This window comes from Nomascus leucogenys, chromosome 13 (assembly GCF_006542625.1).
Source record: "Nomascus leucogenys isolate Asia chromosome 13, Asia_NLE_v1, whole genome shotgun sequence".
In the NCBI taxonomy this organism is placed as follows: Eukaryota; Metazoa; Chordata; class Mammalia; order Primates; family Hylobatidae; genus Nomascus; species Nomascus leucogenys.
The window spans coordinates 31,607,651-31,621,466 of record NC_044393.1 but is presented as its reverse complement, the minus strand read 5'-3'; the positions used below and the strand labels follow the sequence as shown (position 1 = coordinate 31,621,466).

At 43.4% G+C, this 13,816-nt stretch overlaps 1 protein-coding gene across 1 annotated transcript in view; it reads left to right on the top strand.

Moving 5' to 3' along the window:
• Positions 1-13,816, top strand: part of KIF3B (kinesin family member 3B) — a 56,852-nt gene that overhangs the window by 35,256 nt on the left and 7,780 nt on the right. Inside the window, exons 3-6 of the mRNA XM_030826793.1 lie at positions 3,220-3,321; positions 3,529-3,651; positions 3,758-3,876; positions 13,419-13,532. Of these exons, the coding sequence (XP_030682653.1) occupies positions 3,220-3,321; positions 3,529-3,651; positions 3,758-3,876; positions 13,419-13,532 (458 nt within the window). The remainder of the gene's footprint in view (positions 1-3,219; positions 3,322-3,528; positions 3,652-3,757; positions 3,877-13,418; positions 13,533-13,816) is intronic.

Sequence of the window (13,816 nt, the reverse complement as noted above, 5' to 3'; positions counted from 1 at the left end):
CACTTCCATCACCCCCAAAATGTCCTCATGCTACTTTCTTATAGTCAACCTCTTCTCCCAACCCCTGTGTGCTAATATATTTCCTTACATCCACTCCATTTTCCACCCAATGGCTAGTTAGCATTCTGGAGTGCTGAGGCTCCCATTGTTTTGAGCCTTCTTTCTGGTGGCAATGCACTATGCCTGCAGTTGCCTGGACTCTGAGCTTCCACTGGGCTTTAATGGCAGAGGAGAGTGCAAAGGTAGACTTGGAAGGCTGAGGATGGCCACTGGCTAACCACAAGCCAGAATTCCTTGGAAATGTTCAGTTCTGTTTTATTGAATTCATGCAAACTTTGATTTCTATCCTAAAATGTCTCCATGTTTATAAATTTTAAAATTACAAGTTATCTTTTCCTCCCCCCTACCCCTACTGTATGAAGCTATACTGTTTTTTTTTTTGTTTTTTTTTTGTTTTTTTTTGTTTTTTAATCAGTGGCTTCGTAGTAGCCCTTTCACAGAGCTGGGTGCTATTTTACTTCAGAGGCAGAGTTTTAAAACCTTGAAAGTCCCTTCTGGGACTTTTAAGACCTGATGTGAAAATGGAGTCATATACAACACAATTAGGAGGTAACTTTGTTCCAGGGAGGGGCTCTGAGATGCCATTATGTCAAAGCACTTCATGCCTTCTCACTGCTGCATGGTAAGTGCCACTGGCTGTGCCCGTATTTTGTTTTGTTTTGTTTTGAGATTGGGTCTCACTCTGTCACCCAGGTTGGAGTGCAGTGGCGTGATCTTGGCTCACTGCAGCCTTGACCTCCCAGGCTCAAGCAATCCTCCCACCTCAGCCTCCGAGTATATGGGACTACAGGCGTGCACCGCCATGCCCAGCTAATTTTGTTTCTTTTCTGTAAAGACAAGATCTCACTATGTTGCCTAGGCTGGTCTTGAACTCCTAGACTCAAGCAATCCTTCCACCTTAGTCTCCCAAAGTGTCAGGATTACAGGCGTGAGCCACCGCACCCTTATGTCTGGCCTGGGTATGCCCATATTTGACTTGCATACTGTCTTTTAGGATCAGATCTGTTATTCAAGGCCAGGAGCACCTAGATTCTCTAAACAACCCCTCAGAGAAAGTTGAACTCTCAGAGGCTGAGTCTGCAAGATTCAGCATCACCTCAAGGTCATTGCATCTCTTAGACATTTTGACTATGGAGAATGACATTATTTCTGTCTTTCTCAATCCCTGGATGCTGTGAAATCATAACAGAATGTTAGAGGCTGGGCGCCGTCCCTCACACCTGTAATCCCAACACTTTGGGAGGCCCAGGCAGGCATATCCCTTGAGGTCAGGAGTTCAAGGCCACCCTGGCCAACATGGTGAAACCCCGCCTCTACTAAGAATACAAAAATTAGCTGGGCGTGGTGGCATGCACCTGTAATTCTGGCTACTTGGGAGGCTGAGGCACAAGAATTGCTTGAACCTGGGAGGCAGAGGTTGCAGTGAGCCAAGATCATGCCACTGCACTCCAGCCTGGGTGACAAAGCGAGACTCCATCTAAAAAAAAAAAAAAGAATGTTAGAGCGGTTAGGTATTGTTAGGTATGTATGTGGAGTTTAGCAATCTAGTCCAGCCCCTTCATTCGAGAGATGAGGAAACAGGCTCAGAGGACTCACTGAAAGATGGCAGCAGAGCTCCAGTGAGGTTTATAAGTTTCTTAAAAGTTGTGCAGTTTTGGGGTCCCATACTTTTTAGGTCAAAATCATTCTCATGGCTTCAGCCCCTATCAAAATGCTGAAGGCTCCCAATCTGTATATCTAGCCTAGCACTGTCTCCTACCATCCAGGCCCATTGTATATCTAGCCTGACACTGTCTCCTGCCATCCAGGCCCAATATCCTTCTGCCCACTGGGATGCTCACAGCCACTCAGAGCCTGCTCTTGCCTTCCTTATCTCAGGGAAGCCAGGCCCCTGGGAGTTATCCTTGCCAGCTGCCCCTCCCTCTCACTTACAGCCAGGCAGTCCCAAAGCCTTTGGATCCTGCCTCATCAGGGTCTCTTGGACTCATCTACTCTGCCCTCCCCAACTAGGGAGGAGGCCTAGCCCAGGCCTAGACCCCTGCAGTGGCTTCCTGTCCTGTCTCCCTCCATCCTGCCAGCCCTTTGCCATTCTTCCCATTGCAGGAGAGTTATGTTTCTAAAACACAAATCTGATTGTGTAGCCTCATGCTCAAAAGAATATGTCAGCGGTTCCCTGAACTTCTCAGGATCAAGAAGTTTAGTCTCCTTGACAGAGATTTAGGTCAACTTCATCACTTCCCACCTTCCCCTCACAAAACAATCTTTTTTTTCTTAGCTAATTCCTATTTTTTAACTTCAGCTCTCTGTGTATCTGGCCCTGCAGACAGAAAGCTTTCTCTGACTCCCTCTAAAAGTCTGAATTCTCTGACTGGGCGCTGTGCTCACGCCCATAATCCTAGCAGTTTGAGAGGCCAACGCAGAGGATCTCTTGAGGCCAGGAGTTCAAGACCAGCCCAGACAACATAGCAAGATTTCACCTCTACAATCAATCAATCAATCAACCAATCAGCCAAGTGTGGTGGTGTACACCTGTAGTCCCAGCTGCTTGGGAGGCTGAGGTGGGAGGATTGCTTGAACTAAGGAGGTCAAGGCTGTAGTGAGTTGTGATTGTGCCACTGCACTCCAGCTTGGGTGACAGAACTAGACCCTGTCTTTAAAAAATTTTTTAAAATCCCCACAGAGTCTGAATTCTATCCCATCAGTGTGCCTCTCCCATGAATTACTGTGTCCTTTCCTCATGATGGCGTCTGGCGCCATATGGTTAAAGCCTGCTTGCTCGTCTGTTTTCCTCAGTGGACTCGGAGCTTTGTGATTCACATTCACATTGCATCCCCAGGACCTAACATAAAGGGGCTGCTTAATATGTTCTAAGTGGGGTTAATACTTTGTAGAAACAAGCAAAAAAAAAAAATTTGTTAAAGCTGAAATTCATGTATCTGGAGAAACTGTATCTTCAGTGTTACCAAGAAGCCTCTAGTGAAGCTGCCCCAGTCCCTCACCAGTTATGGATGGGCACAGCTGAGCACTGTGTATTTTTTCCCAGAGTTTGTCCCTTTTGGCTCAGTCCTGAGCTCTTTATCTTTCACAGGCTCCCTTATGAGGAATTATGTTCTGAGGGAAACCATTCATGAGATGGATTCTACTTTGTTTCTCACTCAGGCCATGGAGAGTAAGTTGCTTGTTGGAGGAAAAAATATAGTAGATCATACGAATGAACAGCAGAAAATCCTGGAGCAGAAACGACAGGAAATTGCAGAGCAGGTAACTTTTCATTCTTTTTCAGGGAGAATGGGTGGGGTAAGGTGTGTTTATGCTGCAGAGCAAACGTCTCATATTAGACTCTCTTCAAAGAGAATGAAAGCAAGGTGTGTCCGCCTCATCCTAGCTGGAGACTCTGATCCTAGCTTGGGGAACCCAGCATAGACACAGTCTCTAGGGCAAGCTGATGAATTTTGTCATGTTGCTCAGAAACGTCGAGAAAGAGAAATCCAGCAACAGATGGAAAGTCGAGATGAGGAGACCTTGGAACTTAAAGAGACATACAGCTCATTGCAGCAAGAGGTGGACATCAAGACCAAAAAACTCAAAAAGGTATGAAAGGAATGAGGCCAGATGGAGTTGCCTTGAGACTTGGGGAAAGGAAGAACTCTATCTTTTGGACAGACACCCTCCTCACCTGCCTCTCCCCTCATTCCAGCTCTTCTCCAAGCTTCAGGCAGTGAAGGCTGAGATCCACGACCTCCAAGAAGAACACATCAAGGAGCGCCAAGAGCTAGAGCAGACTCAGAATGAGCTCACCAGGGAGCTGAAACTCAAGTAAGTGCCAGGCCTTCCATAGTGCCCCCAAGCCACTTGCTGAGTCATTGGTCTTGTTTGTTTAGTTAGAAACAGCCCTGGCTGGGCTTGGTGGCCTACACCTGTAATCCCAGTGTTTTGGGAAGTGGAGGAGGGCAGATCACCTGATGTCAGGAGTTTGAGACCAGCCTGACCAACATGGTGAAACCCCGTCTCTACTAAGAAATACAAAAATTAGCTGGGTGTGGTGGTGCATGCCTGTAGTCCCAGCTACTTGGGAGGCTGAGACAGGAGAATCGCTTGAACCCGGGAAGTGGAGATTGCAGTGAGCTGATATCGTGCCACTGCACTCCAGCCTGGGCGATGGAGTGAGAAAAAAACACAAAAAAAGAAACAGCCCTGAGGACAGGTCCTTCTCCAGCTCATCTCCTGCCACCCCATCTTCTGTTCATTCCTGAAAAAGTCGCTTTCCATCTCTGGATCCCATCTGTTAACTGAATGACTTCATCAGGTGATCTCCAAGTTCCCTTCTAACCCTACCTTCTAGAAACTTTTAAAGATTCTGGTCTTACATCTGTCTGATGATAAGAGGGAATATTTTATTAACTTGACTTTTTATTGTGACAATTTTCTGAATGGTATAATGAATACCCAAGTACTCATCACCCAGATTCAAGGATTAACAAGCTTTTGCCATCTATCTTCCCCAAAAATATTTTAAAGCAAATCTTAACCTCATGTTATCTCACTCCTACATACTTATATATATATGATCACAGTGTTTTTTTTTTGAGACAGAGTCTTGCTCTGTCACCCAGGCCAGAGTGCAGTGGCACAATCACAGTTCACGGCAGCCTGTAACTTATGGGCTCAAACAGTCCTCCCACCTTAGCCTCCCGGGTAGCTGGGACTACAGGTGTGTGCCACTATGCCCAGCTAATTTTAAAAAAATTTTTATAGAGATAGGGTCTCTCTATGTTACCTAAGCTGATCTCAAACGCCTAGGCTCAAGCAATCCTCCTGTTTCAGCCTCCCAAAGTGCTGGGATTATAGGTGTGAGCCACCACACCCAGCCCACAATACTGTTTTTAAAAAAGCTTAATTGAGACATACTTCACATACCATACAATTCACATATTTAAAGTTTACAAATCAGGCCGGGCATGGTGGCTCATGCCTGTAATCCCAGCATTTGGGAGGCCGAGGCAGGTGGATCACCTGAGGCCAGGAGTTCAAGACCAGCCTGGCCAACATGGTGAAACCCCATCTCTATTAAAAATCCAAAAATTAGCTGGGTGTGATGGCGGGCACCTGTAATCCCAGTTACTCAGGAGGCTGAGGCAGGAGAATCTCTTGAACCTGGGAGGCGGAGGTTGCAGTGAGCTGAGATCACACCACTGTACTCAAGTCTGGGCGACAGAGCGAGATTCTTGTCTCAAAAAAAAAAAAATTAAAAAATTAAAAAATGATAAAGTATACAAATCGGTGTTTTTTTAAAAAACGTATATATGCATAGGGCTATAAAACCACCACTACAATCTAATTTTAGAACATTTTTATTACTCTCCTCTAAAAGAAACTCTACCAATTAGTAGTCACTCCTCATTACCCCCTTTCCCAACCTTAAGTAATCACTAATCTGCTTCCTGTCTCTATGGCTTTGCCTATTCTGGCCATCTCATATAAATGGAATCACACACTGTGTGGCCCTTTTTGCCTGGCGTCTTTTGCTTAGCATGACGTTTTCAAGGATCGTCCATGATGTAGCATGGATCAACAGATATGTGGTAGTCCCAACATCAATTGTTCTTTATTATGACTGAATAATATTGCACTGTATGAATAGGCCATGTATTTATTTATTTTTCGGTTTATATACATTCCGATTATTTCTAGTCTTTGGCTATTATGGATAATACTTCTATAAGCATTCATGTATAAGGTTTTGTATGGATGTGTGTTTTCATTTCTCTGGGATATATTCATAGGAGTGGAATTGCTGGGTCATATAGTAACTCAGTGTTTAACTTTTTGAGAGAATGCCAAACTGTTTTCCACAGTGGCTGCACTATTTTACATTTCTACCACCAATTTCTCCACATCTTTTTTTTTTTCTTTGAGACAGTCTCGTTCTGTCACCCAGGCTGGTGTGCAGAGGTGCGATCTCAGCACACTGCAACCTCCGCCTCCTGGGCTCAAGTGATCCTCCCACCTCGACCTCTGGAATAGCTGGGACTATAGGGGCATGTCACCCCTCTTGGCTAATTTTTGTGTTTTTTGTAGAGATGGGGTTTCACCATGTTGCCCAGGCTGGTCTCAAACTCCTGGGCTCAAGCAATCTGCCTGACTCAGCCTCCCAAAGTGCTGGGATTACAAGTGTGAGCCACCATGCCCGGCCTCTCCACATCCTTGTCGACACTTGTTATTGCCTGTCTCTTTTATCATAGACATCCTAATGAGTGTGAAGTGGTACTTCATTATGGTTTTGATTTGCATTTCCCTGATAGAGCATCCTTTCACGAGCTTATTGGCCATTTGTATGTCTTTGGAGAAATATCTATACAAATCCTTTAACCATTTTAAAATGGGGTTGTTTCACACACATATATATAGTTTTTTTTTATTTTTATTTTTATTTTTTTTTGTAGTTGGAGTCTCACTCTGTCGTCTAGGCTGGAGTGCAATGGCGCGAACTTGACTCATTGCAACCTCTGCCTCCTGGGTTCAAGCGATTCTCATGCCTCAGCCTCCTGAATAGCTGGGATTATAGGCACCCGCCACCATGCCCGGCTGATTTTTGTATTTTTAGTAGAGATGGGGTGTCACCATGTTGCCCAGGCTGGTCTTGAACTCCTAACCTCAGGTAATCCACCTGCCTTGGCCTCCCAAATTGCTTGGATTACAGGCATGAGCCACCACGTCCAGCCAATAATTAAGTTTTAAGAGTTTTTGTTTGTTTGTTTGTTTGTTTTTTTGAGACAGAGTCTGGGTCTGTCACCCAGGCTGGAGTGCAATGGCATGATCTTAGCTCACTGCAGCCTCTGCCTCTTGGGTTCAAGTGATTCTCCTGCTTCAGCCTCCCTAGTCGCTGGGACTATAGGCATGTGCCACCATGCCCGGCTAATTTTTGTATTTTTAGTAGAGACGAGGTTTTACCATGTTGGCCAGGCTGGTCTGGAACTCCTGACCTCAGGTGATCCACCCGCCTCAGCCTCCCAAAATGCTGGGATTAGAGGCATGAGCTACTGTGCCCTGCTGAGTTTTAAGAGTTCTTTATATTAATATATTATGAATACCACTTCCTCAGGAGATTCATGATTTGAAGATACCTTCTGTTATTCTGAGTTGTTTTTAAACTTTCTTGATGGTATTACTTATAGCACAAAAGATTTCCATTATGATATAGCCCAATTTAATTGTGTTTTCTTTTGTTTATTTTACTTTTGTTATTGTATCTAGATTTGCCTTTTCTGGACCTTTCATATAAGTTTATAAATGAAATAATGTTGGAATAATGTGGCCTTTTGTGACTGCTTTCTTCGTGTGTGTGTGTGTGTGTGTGTGTGTGCATGTGTGTGTTTTGTTGGTTTTTTTTTTTTTTTTTAGAGATAAGGCCTTCCTCTGTCAATCAGACTGGAGTGCAGTGGTGCCATCATAGCTCACAGCCTCGACCTCTTGGGTTCAAGTAATCTTCCTGCTTGAGCCTCCTGAGTTGCTAGGACTTCAATTGCATGCTAGCACACCTGGCTACTTTTTAAAAATCTTTTCATAAGGATGGGTCTTGCTGTGTTGCCAAGGCCAGTATAATGTTTTCAACAGTCTTCCATATTGTAGCATGTATCAATACTTTATTCATTTTTTATGGCCAAATAATATTCTGTTGTATAAATATACCACATTTTATTTATCCGTTCATTATTTGATGGACATTTGGATTATTTCTACTTTTGGGTGTTATGAATAATGCTGCTGTGAACATTCATATTCAAGTTTTTTTTGTGGACGCATGTTTCATTCTCTTAGATCCTCTAAGAGGCTTATAGTGTTAGGTCTTACATTTAGGTCTATGATCCATTTGAGTTAATTTCTGTGTATGGTGTGAGGTAGGGTTTCAAGTGCAGTGTTTTGGATGCAGATATCTAGTTGTTCCAGCACCATTTGTTGAAAGGGCTCTTCCCTCCCATTTCATTGTCTTGGCATACTTATTGAAAGTCAGGGCCAGGCGCTGTGGCTCATGCCTGTAATCCCAGCATTTGGGAGGCCGAGGTGGGCGGATCACCTGAGGTCCAGAGTTCGAGATCACCCTGGCCAATATGGTGAAACCCTGTCTCTACTAGAAATACAAAAATTAGCCAGGTGTGATGGCGCACACCTGTAGTCCCAGCTACTCAGGAGGCTGAGGCAGAGGAATCCCTTGAACCTGGGAGGTGGAGGTTGCAGTGAGCTGAGATCATGCAACTGCACTCCAGCCTGGGCAACAGAGCAAGACTCTGTCTCAAAAAAAAAAAAAAAAAAAGTCAGTTGACCGTAATTAAGCATGGACTTTCAATACTGTTCCATTGGTTTATATATCTATCCTCATGCTAGTACCATTCTGTTTTAATTACTATTGCTTTGTAGTAAGTTTTGAAATCAGGAAGTGTGAGTCCTCCAACCTTGTTCTTTTTCAAGAGTGTTTTGACTGTTCAGGGTCCCTTGCATTTCCATATTTAAGCATACTTTGTTTTACTGCACTCTGCTTTGTTATAATTCACAGATACTACATTTTCTTTTTTTTTTTTTTTTTTTTTTTTTTTTGAGACGGAGTCTTGCTCTGTCGCCCAGGCTGGAGTGCAGTGGCGCAATCTCGGCTCACAGCAAGCTCCGCCTCCCGGGTTCACGCCATTCTCCTGCCTCAGCCTCTCCGAGCAGCTGGGACTACAGGCGCCCGCCACCACGCCCGGCTAATTTTTTATATTTTTAGTAGAGACGGGGTTTCACCGTGGTCTCGATCTCCTGACCTCGTGATCTGCCCGCCTCAGCCTCCCAAAGTGCTGGGATTACAAGCATGAGCCACCGCACCCGGCCCACAGATACTACATTTTCTACAAATTGAAGGTTTGTGGAAACCCTGCATAGAGCAAGTCTGTTGGCACCATTTTTTCAACAGCATATGCTCACTTCATGTCTCTGTGTAAGCATTTATTAGCAATAAAGTATTTTTAAAGTCTATACTTTTTTAAGACAAAATGGTATTATACATTTAATAGACTACAGTATAGTGTAAGCATAACTTTTATATGCACTGGGAAACCAAAAAATTGTGTTACTTGCTTTATTGTGATACTTACCTTATTGCAGTAGTCTGGAACCAAACCCACACTATCTCTGAGGTATGCCTCTACATTTTAAGGTCAGCTTGTCAATTTCTGCAAACAAAGCCAGCTGGGATTTTGATATTGATTGCATTGAATCTGTAGATCAATTTGGGCAATATTGTCATCTTAACAGTATTAAGTATTCAGATCCATGAACATGAGATGTCTTTCCATTTATTTATTATTTCTTTAATTTTTCTCAAGAATGTTTTGTAGTTTTCAGTGTATAAGTCTTGCACTTGTGTTAAATTTATACCTAAGGGTTTTTTGGGTGCTATGGTATATGACATTGTATTCTTAATTTTATTTTTGGAATATCAATTACTAGTATATAAAAATACCAGCTGGGCATGGTGGCTCACACCTGTAATCCCAGCACTTTGGGAGGCCAAGTCGGACGGATCACCTGAAGTCAGGAGTTTGAGACCAGCCCGGCCAACATGGTGAAACCCTGTCTCTACAAAAATACAGAAATTAGCCAGGCATGGTGGCGGGTGCCTATAATTCCAGCTACTTGGGAGGTTGAGGCAAGAGAATCACTTGAACCCTGGAGGCAGAGGTTGCAGTGAGCCGAGATCGCGCCATTGCACTCCAGCCTGGGCGACAGAGCGAAAATCCATCTCAAAAAAAAATTATATATGTATATATATATATATTTATTTATATATATATATATAATTGATTTTTGTCTACACAATGATATTTTTACACCTAAAAAAATTAAGTTTCTTAGTTATTTTCTAGTACCCAATCCACATTCAGATTTTCTTGGTTTGCTGGTATTAGGATCTACATATTAGGACTACATGTTACATTTAGTTATTAAGTCTCTTAGACTTATTTTAATCTGAGGCAATTCTTTTTATTTTTTATTTTATTTATTTATTTATTTATTTGAGACAAAGTCTCACTCTGTCGCCAGACTGGAGTGCAGTGGCGCGGTCTCGGCTCACTGCAAACTCCACCTCCCGAGTTCAAGTGATTCTCCTGCCTCGGCCTCCCAAGTAGCTGGGACTACTCCAGTAGTGAGCCACCACGCCCAGCCAATTCTTTTTATTTTAAAAAATATTTTTCAGCCGAGCATGGTGGCTCATACCTGTAATCCCAGCACTTTGGGAGGCTGAGGCAGGTGGATCATGAGGTCAGGAGTTCAAGACCGGCCTGGCCAAGATGGTGAAACCCCCATCTCTACTAATTAGCTGGGTGTGGTGGCAGGCGCCTGTAATCTCAACTACTCGGGAGGCTGAGGCAGGAAAATTTCTTGAACCTGGAAGGCGGAGGTTGCAGTGAGCCAAGATTGTGCCACTGCACTCCAGCCGGGGCAACAAGAGCGAAACTCCATCTCAAAAAGTATATATATACATATTTTTCATAGTTGACTTATTGAAAAGACTGAGTCAGATAGCCTGTAGAAATATCCCACATTGTAGGTGGGAGTGGTGGCATGTGCCTATAGTTCCAGCTACTTGGGAAGCTGAGGCAGGAGGATTGTTTGAGCCCAGGAGTTCAAGGCTGCAGTGAGCCAAGATTATGCCACTGCACTCCAGTCTGGGTGACCGAGTGAGACACCAACTCAAAAGAAAAAAAAAAAAGAAGAAATATACCACCTTCTGGATTTGTTGGTCTCTTTCTTCATGGTGTCAATTGACTTGTATCTCTATTCCCTTTATTTAGCTTTAACTGAAAGCTATCTCTGAAGCATGGGTTCCCAACCTTGGCTACAAACTGAGAAGTTTTAAAAATTAGTGATATCTGAGCCCCACCTCAGAGATTCTGACTTAACTGGTCTAGGGCAGTAGTCCTTAAACTTTAGCAGGCATCAGAATTACCTGAAGGGATTGTTAAACACAGATTGCTGGGTATCACACCCAGAGTCTGATTCAGAAAGGCTGGGGCAGGACTTGAGAATTTTCATTTCTAGTAGGTTCCAGGTATTGCTTCTGCTGGTTTGGTGAATGCACTTTGAGAACTCTTGGTCTCTCATGAGGTCTGGGCAAGATATTTTTCAAAACTCTGTAGGTAACATTAATGTGCAGCTTGGCCTGAGAAATGTGGAGCTAATAGTTCAGCCAACAGATGATCTTTGTCTGGATCCATTATTTCATTAGTGGGGTTACAAAATGACCATGCCTGGCCAAAGAAGAACTTTTCAAAGGGATTATTTTAATGACCAATTTTTAAATTTGGAAAAGAGCCCTTAAAATTAAATATAGGCAAGGTGTGGTGGCTCACGCCTATAATCCCAGCACTTTTGGAGGCTGAGGTGGGCAAATTGCCTGAGCTCAGGAGTTCAAGACCAGCCTGGGCAACATGGTGAAACCCTGTCTCTACTAAAAATACAAAAAAATTAGCCGGGCATGGAGGCATGTGCCTGTAGTCTCAGCTACTCCAGGGGCTGAGGCACGAGAATCGCTTGAACCTGGGAGACGAAGGTTGCAGTGGGCTGAGATTGTGCCACTTTACTCCAGCCTAGGCGACAAAGCGAGACTCTGTCTCCAGAAAAGCTAATTAATTAATTAAATGTGTGTGTCGGTCAGTCCTCTTTGCAGGTATGTACATCTAGAAAAAGATCAGGACAAAATATACCAACATAATAATAATAGTTATCTCTGAATAGTGAAATTGTGGGTGATTATGTTTTTTACATTTTCTTTTTGTTGTTGTTGTTTTTTGAGACAGAGTATTGCTCTGTCACCCAGATTGGAGTGCAGTGGCACAATCTTGGCTCACTGCAACCTCTGCCTCCCAGGTTCAAGTGAATTTCATGCTTCAGCCTCCCAAGTAGCTGGGATTACAGGTACAGGTCAACCACGCACGGCTAATTTTTATATTTTTAGTAGAGACAGGGTTTTGCCATGTTTATCAGGCTGGTCTTGAACTCCTGACCTCAGGTGATCCGCCCACCTTGGCCTCCCAAAGCACTGAGATTACAGGTGTGAGCCACTGGGCCTGGCCTGTTTTTTACATTTTCTAATGAGTAAATAGGATCATTGTAACCAGAAGAAAGCCAAATATGTGTTATGAAAAATGGTTTCTGAAATGTCAAAGAGAAAATTTTAGCTCCCCAAAATATTTTTTTTTCCTAAGGAGTCTATTTTCATTATTATCTCTCTCTCTCTTTTTTTTTTTTTTTTTTTTTTTTTTGGAGACAGAGTTTTGGTCTTTGGCCCAGGCCAGAGTGCAGTGGCGTGATCTTGGCTCATTGCAACCTCTGCCCTCCGGGTTCAAGTGATTCTCCCGCCTCAGCCTCCTGAGTAGCTGGGATTATAGGTGCCTGCCACCACACCCAGCTAATTTTTGTATTTTTAATAGAAACAGTGTTTCCCCATGTTGGCCAGGCTGGTCTCGAACTCCTGACCTCAGGCCTCCCAAAGTGCCAGGATTACAGGCATGAGCCACCGTGCCTGGCCTATATCTCTTTTTATATCTTTTGAGTAAACAATGAGTCAGCCTGTTTCTCACAGTACCCTATACCTCTGTGCTGTTTGCTTTGTGTCCCTTCCATGTTCATTTCCTTTTGGCATTGTTTTGTCCTGAGGCTTTAGAAGAGTAAAGGCAGAGATGTAATGGGAGACAGTCATCACCATAGAGAGACACCACCAGTGGGTTCCAGTTTCCTTGTTTGATGTGTTTCCTGGGCACTTGTCAGACAGAGACTGTTAGTAGGAATGATCTTCATTCTCAGTGCTCTCAGGGGCTGAAATCCACTTAGTCCTGCTTTTTATCCTGGTCAGTTAGAATGGACAACAAGCCATGGGATTGGAGTAAGGCAGTTTAATTTCTTCTGTTTTTGGCATTTTGGAAGTTAATGACCTTGGTTAGCAGCACTAGTGGCCCTCTAAAAGATTCTTCAGGTAGCAAGTGTTTACTCCAGTATAGCCCAGGCATCACCTCCTTCTTGAGCCCGTTCACATCCTGCCCCTTCCCAGGCAGAAGTGACGTCTCCATATTTCTAAGACAGACCACTGTCAGTACCTATTATACCTAACAGGGCTGCACCATTACCCTTTGTTTCAGGCAGGAACCAGATATCATTTGTGTCTGTATCTCAGCTCTTTGTATGATGTTAGGCCCATAGTACTTGCTGAGTAAATGTTTGCTATGTGCCTTGACTCTTACCTAATTACTCACCATGCATGAGACCAGATAGCTGACACTTCATATGTATTCTGTATCTGTTTTCACCTGTTATGTGTGCTCTTACAGGCATCTTATTATAGAAAACTTTATCCCTCTGGAAGAAAAAAGTAAAATTATGAATAGAGCCTTCTTTGATGAAGAGGAAGATCATTGGAAACTACATCCTATAACCAGACTGGAGTAAGTCACTATTAACTTTAAGTATATCTTCAAGTATGAGGGAGGAAAAGAATGTTGATAACAAGACCCCTCTGGTCAACAAAGGGGTTTGATAAGAACACAGTTTGGCTTATTTAAACTCAAAACCCACTGCATTTCTGATTTTGTAGTTGCCATAGATCCACCAGGTAAAAGTTTGATGATGAGTGTGGTTTTAGGAATTGGGAGACTTTGTCAGTAGTGAGTGAGCAAGTGACCTTTCCAAAGTTCCTTCATTTCTGTTTCTCCAGCTGTGAAGTGAAGTA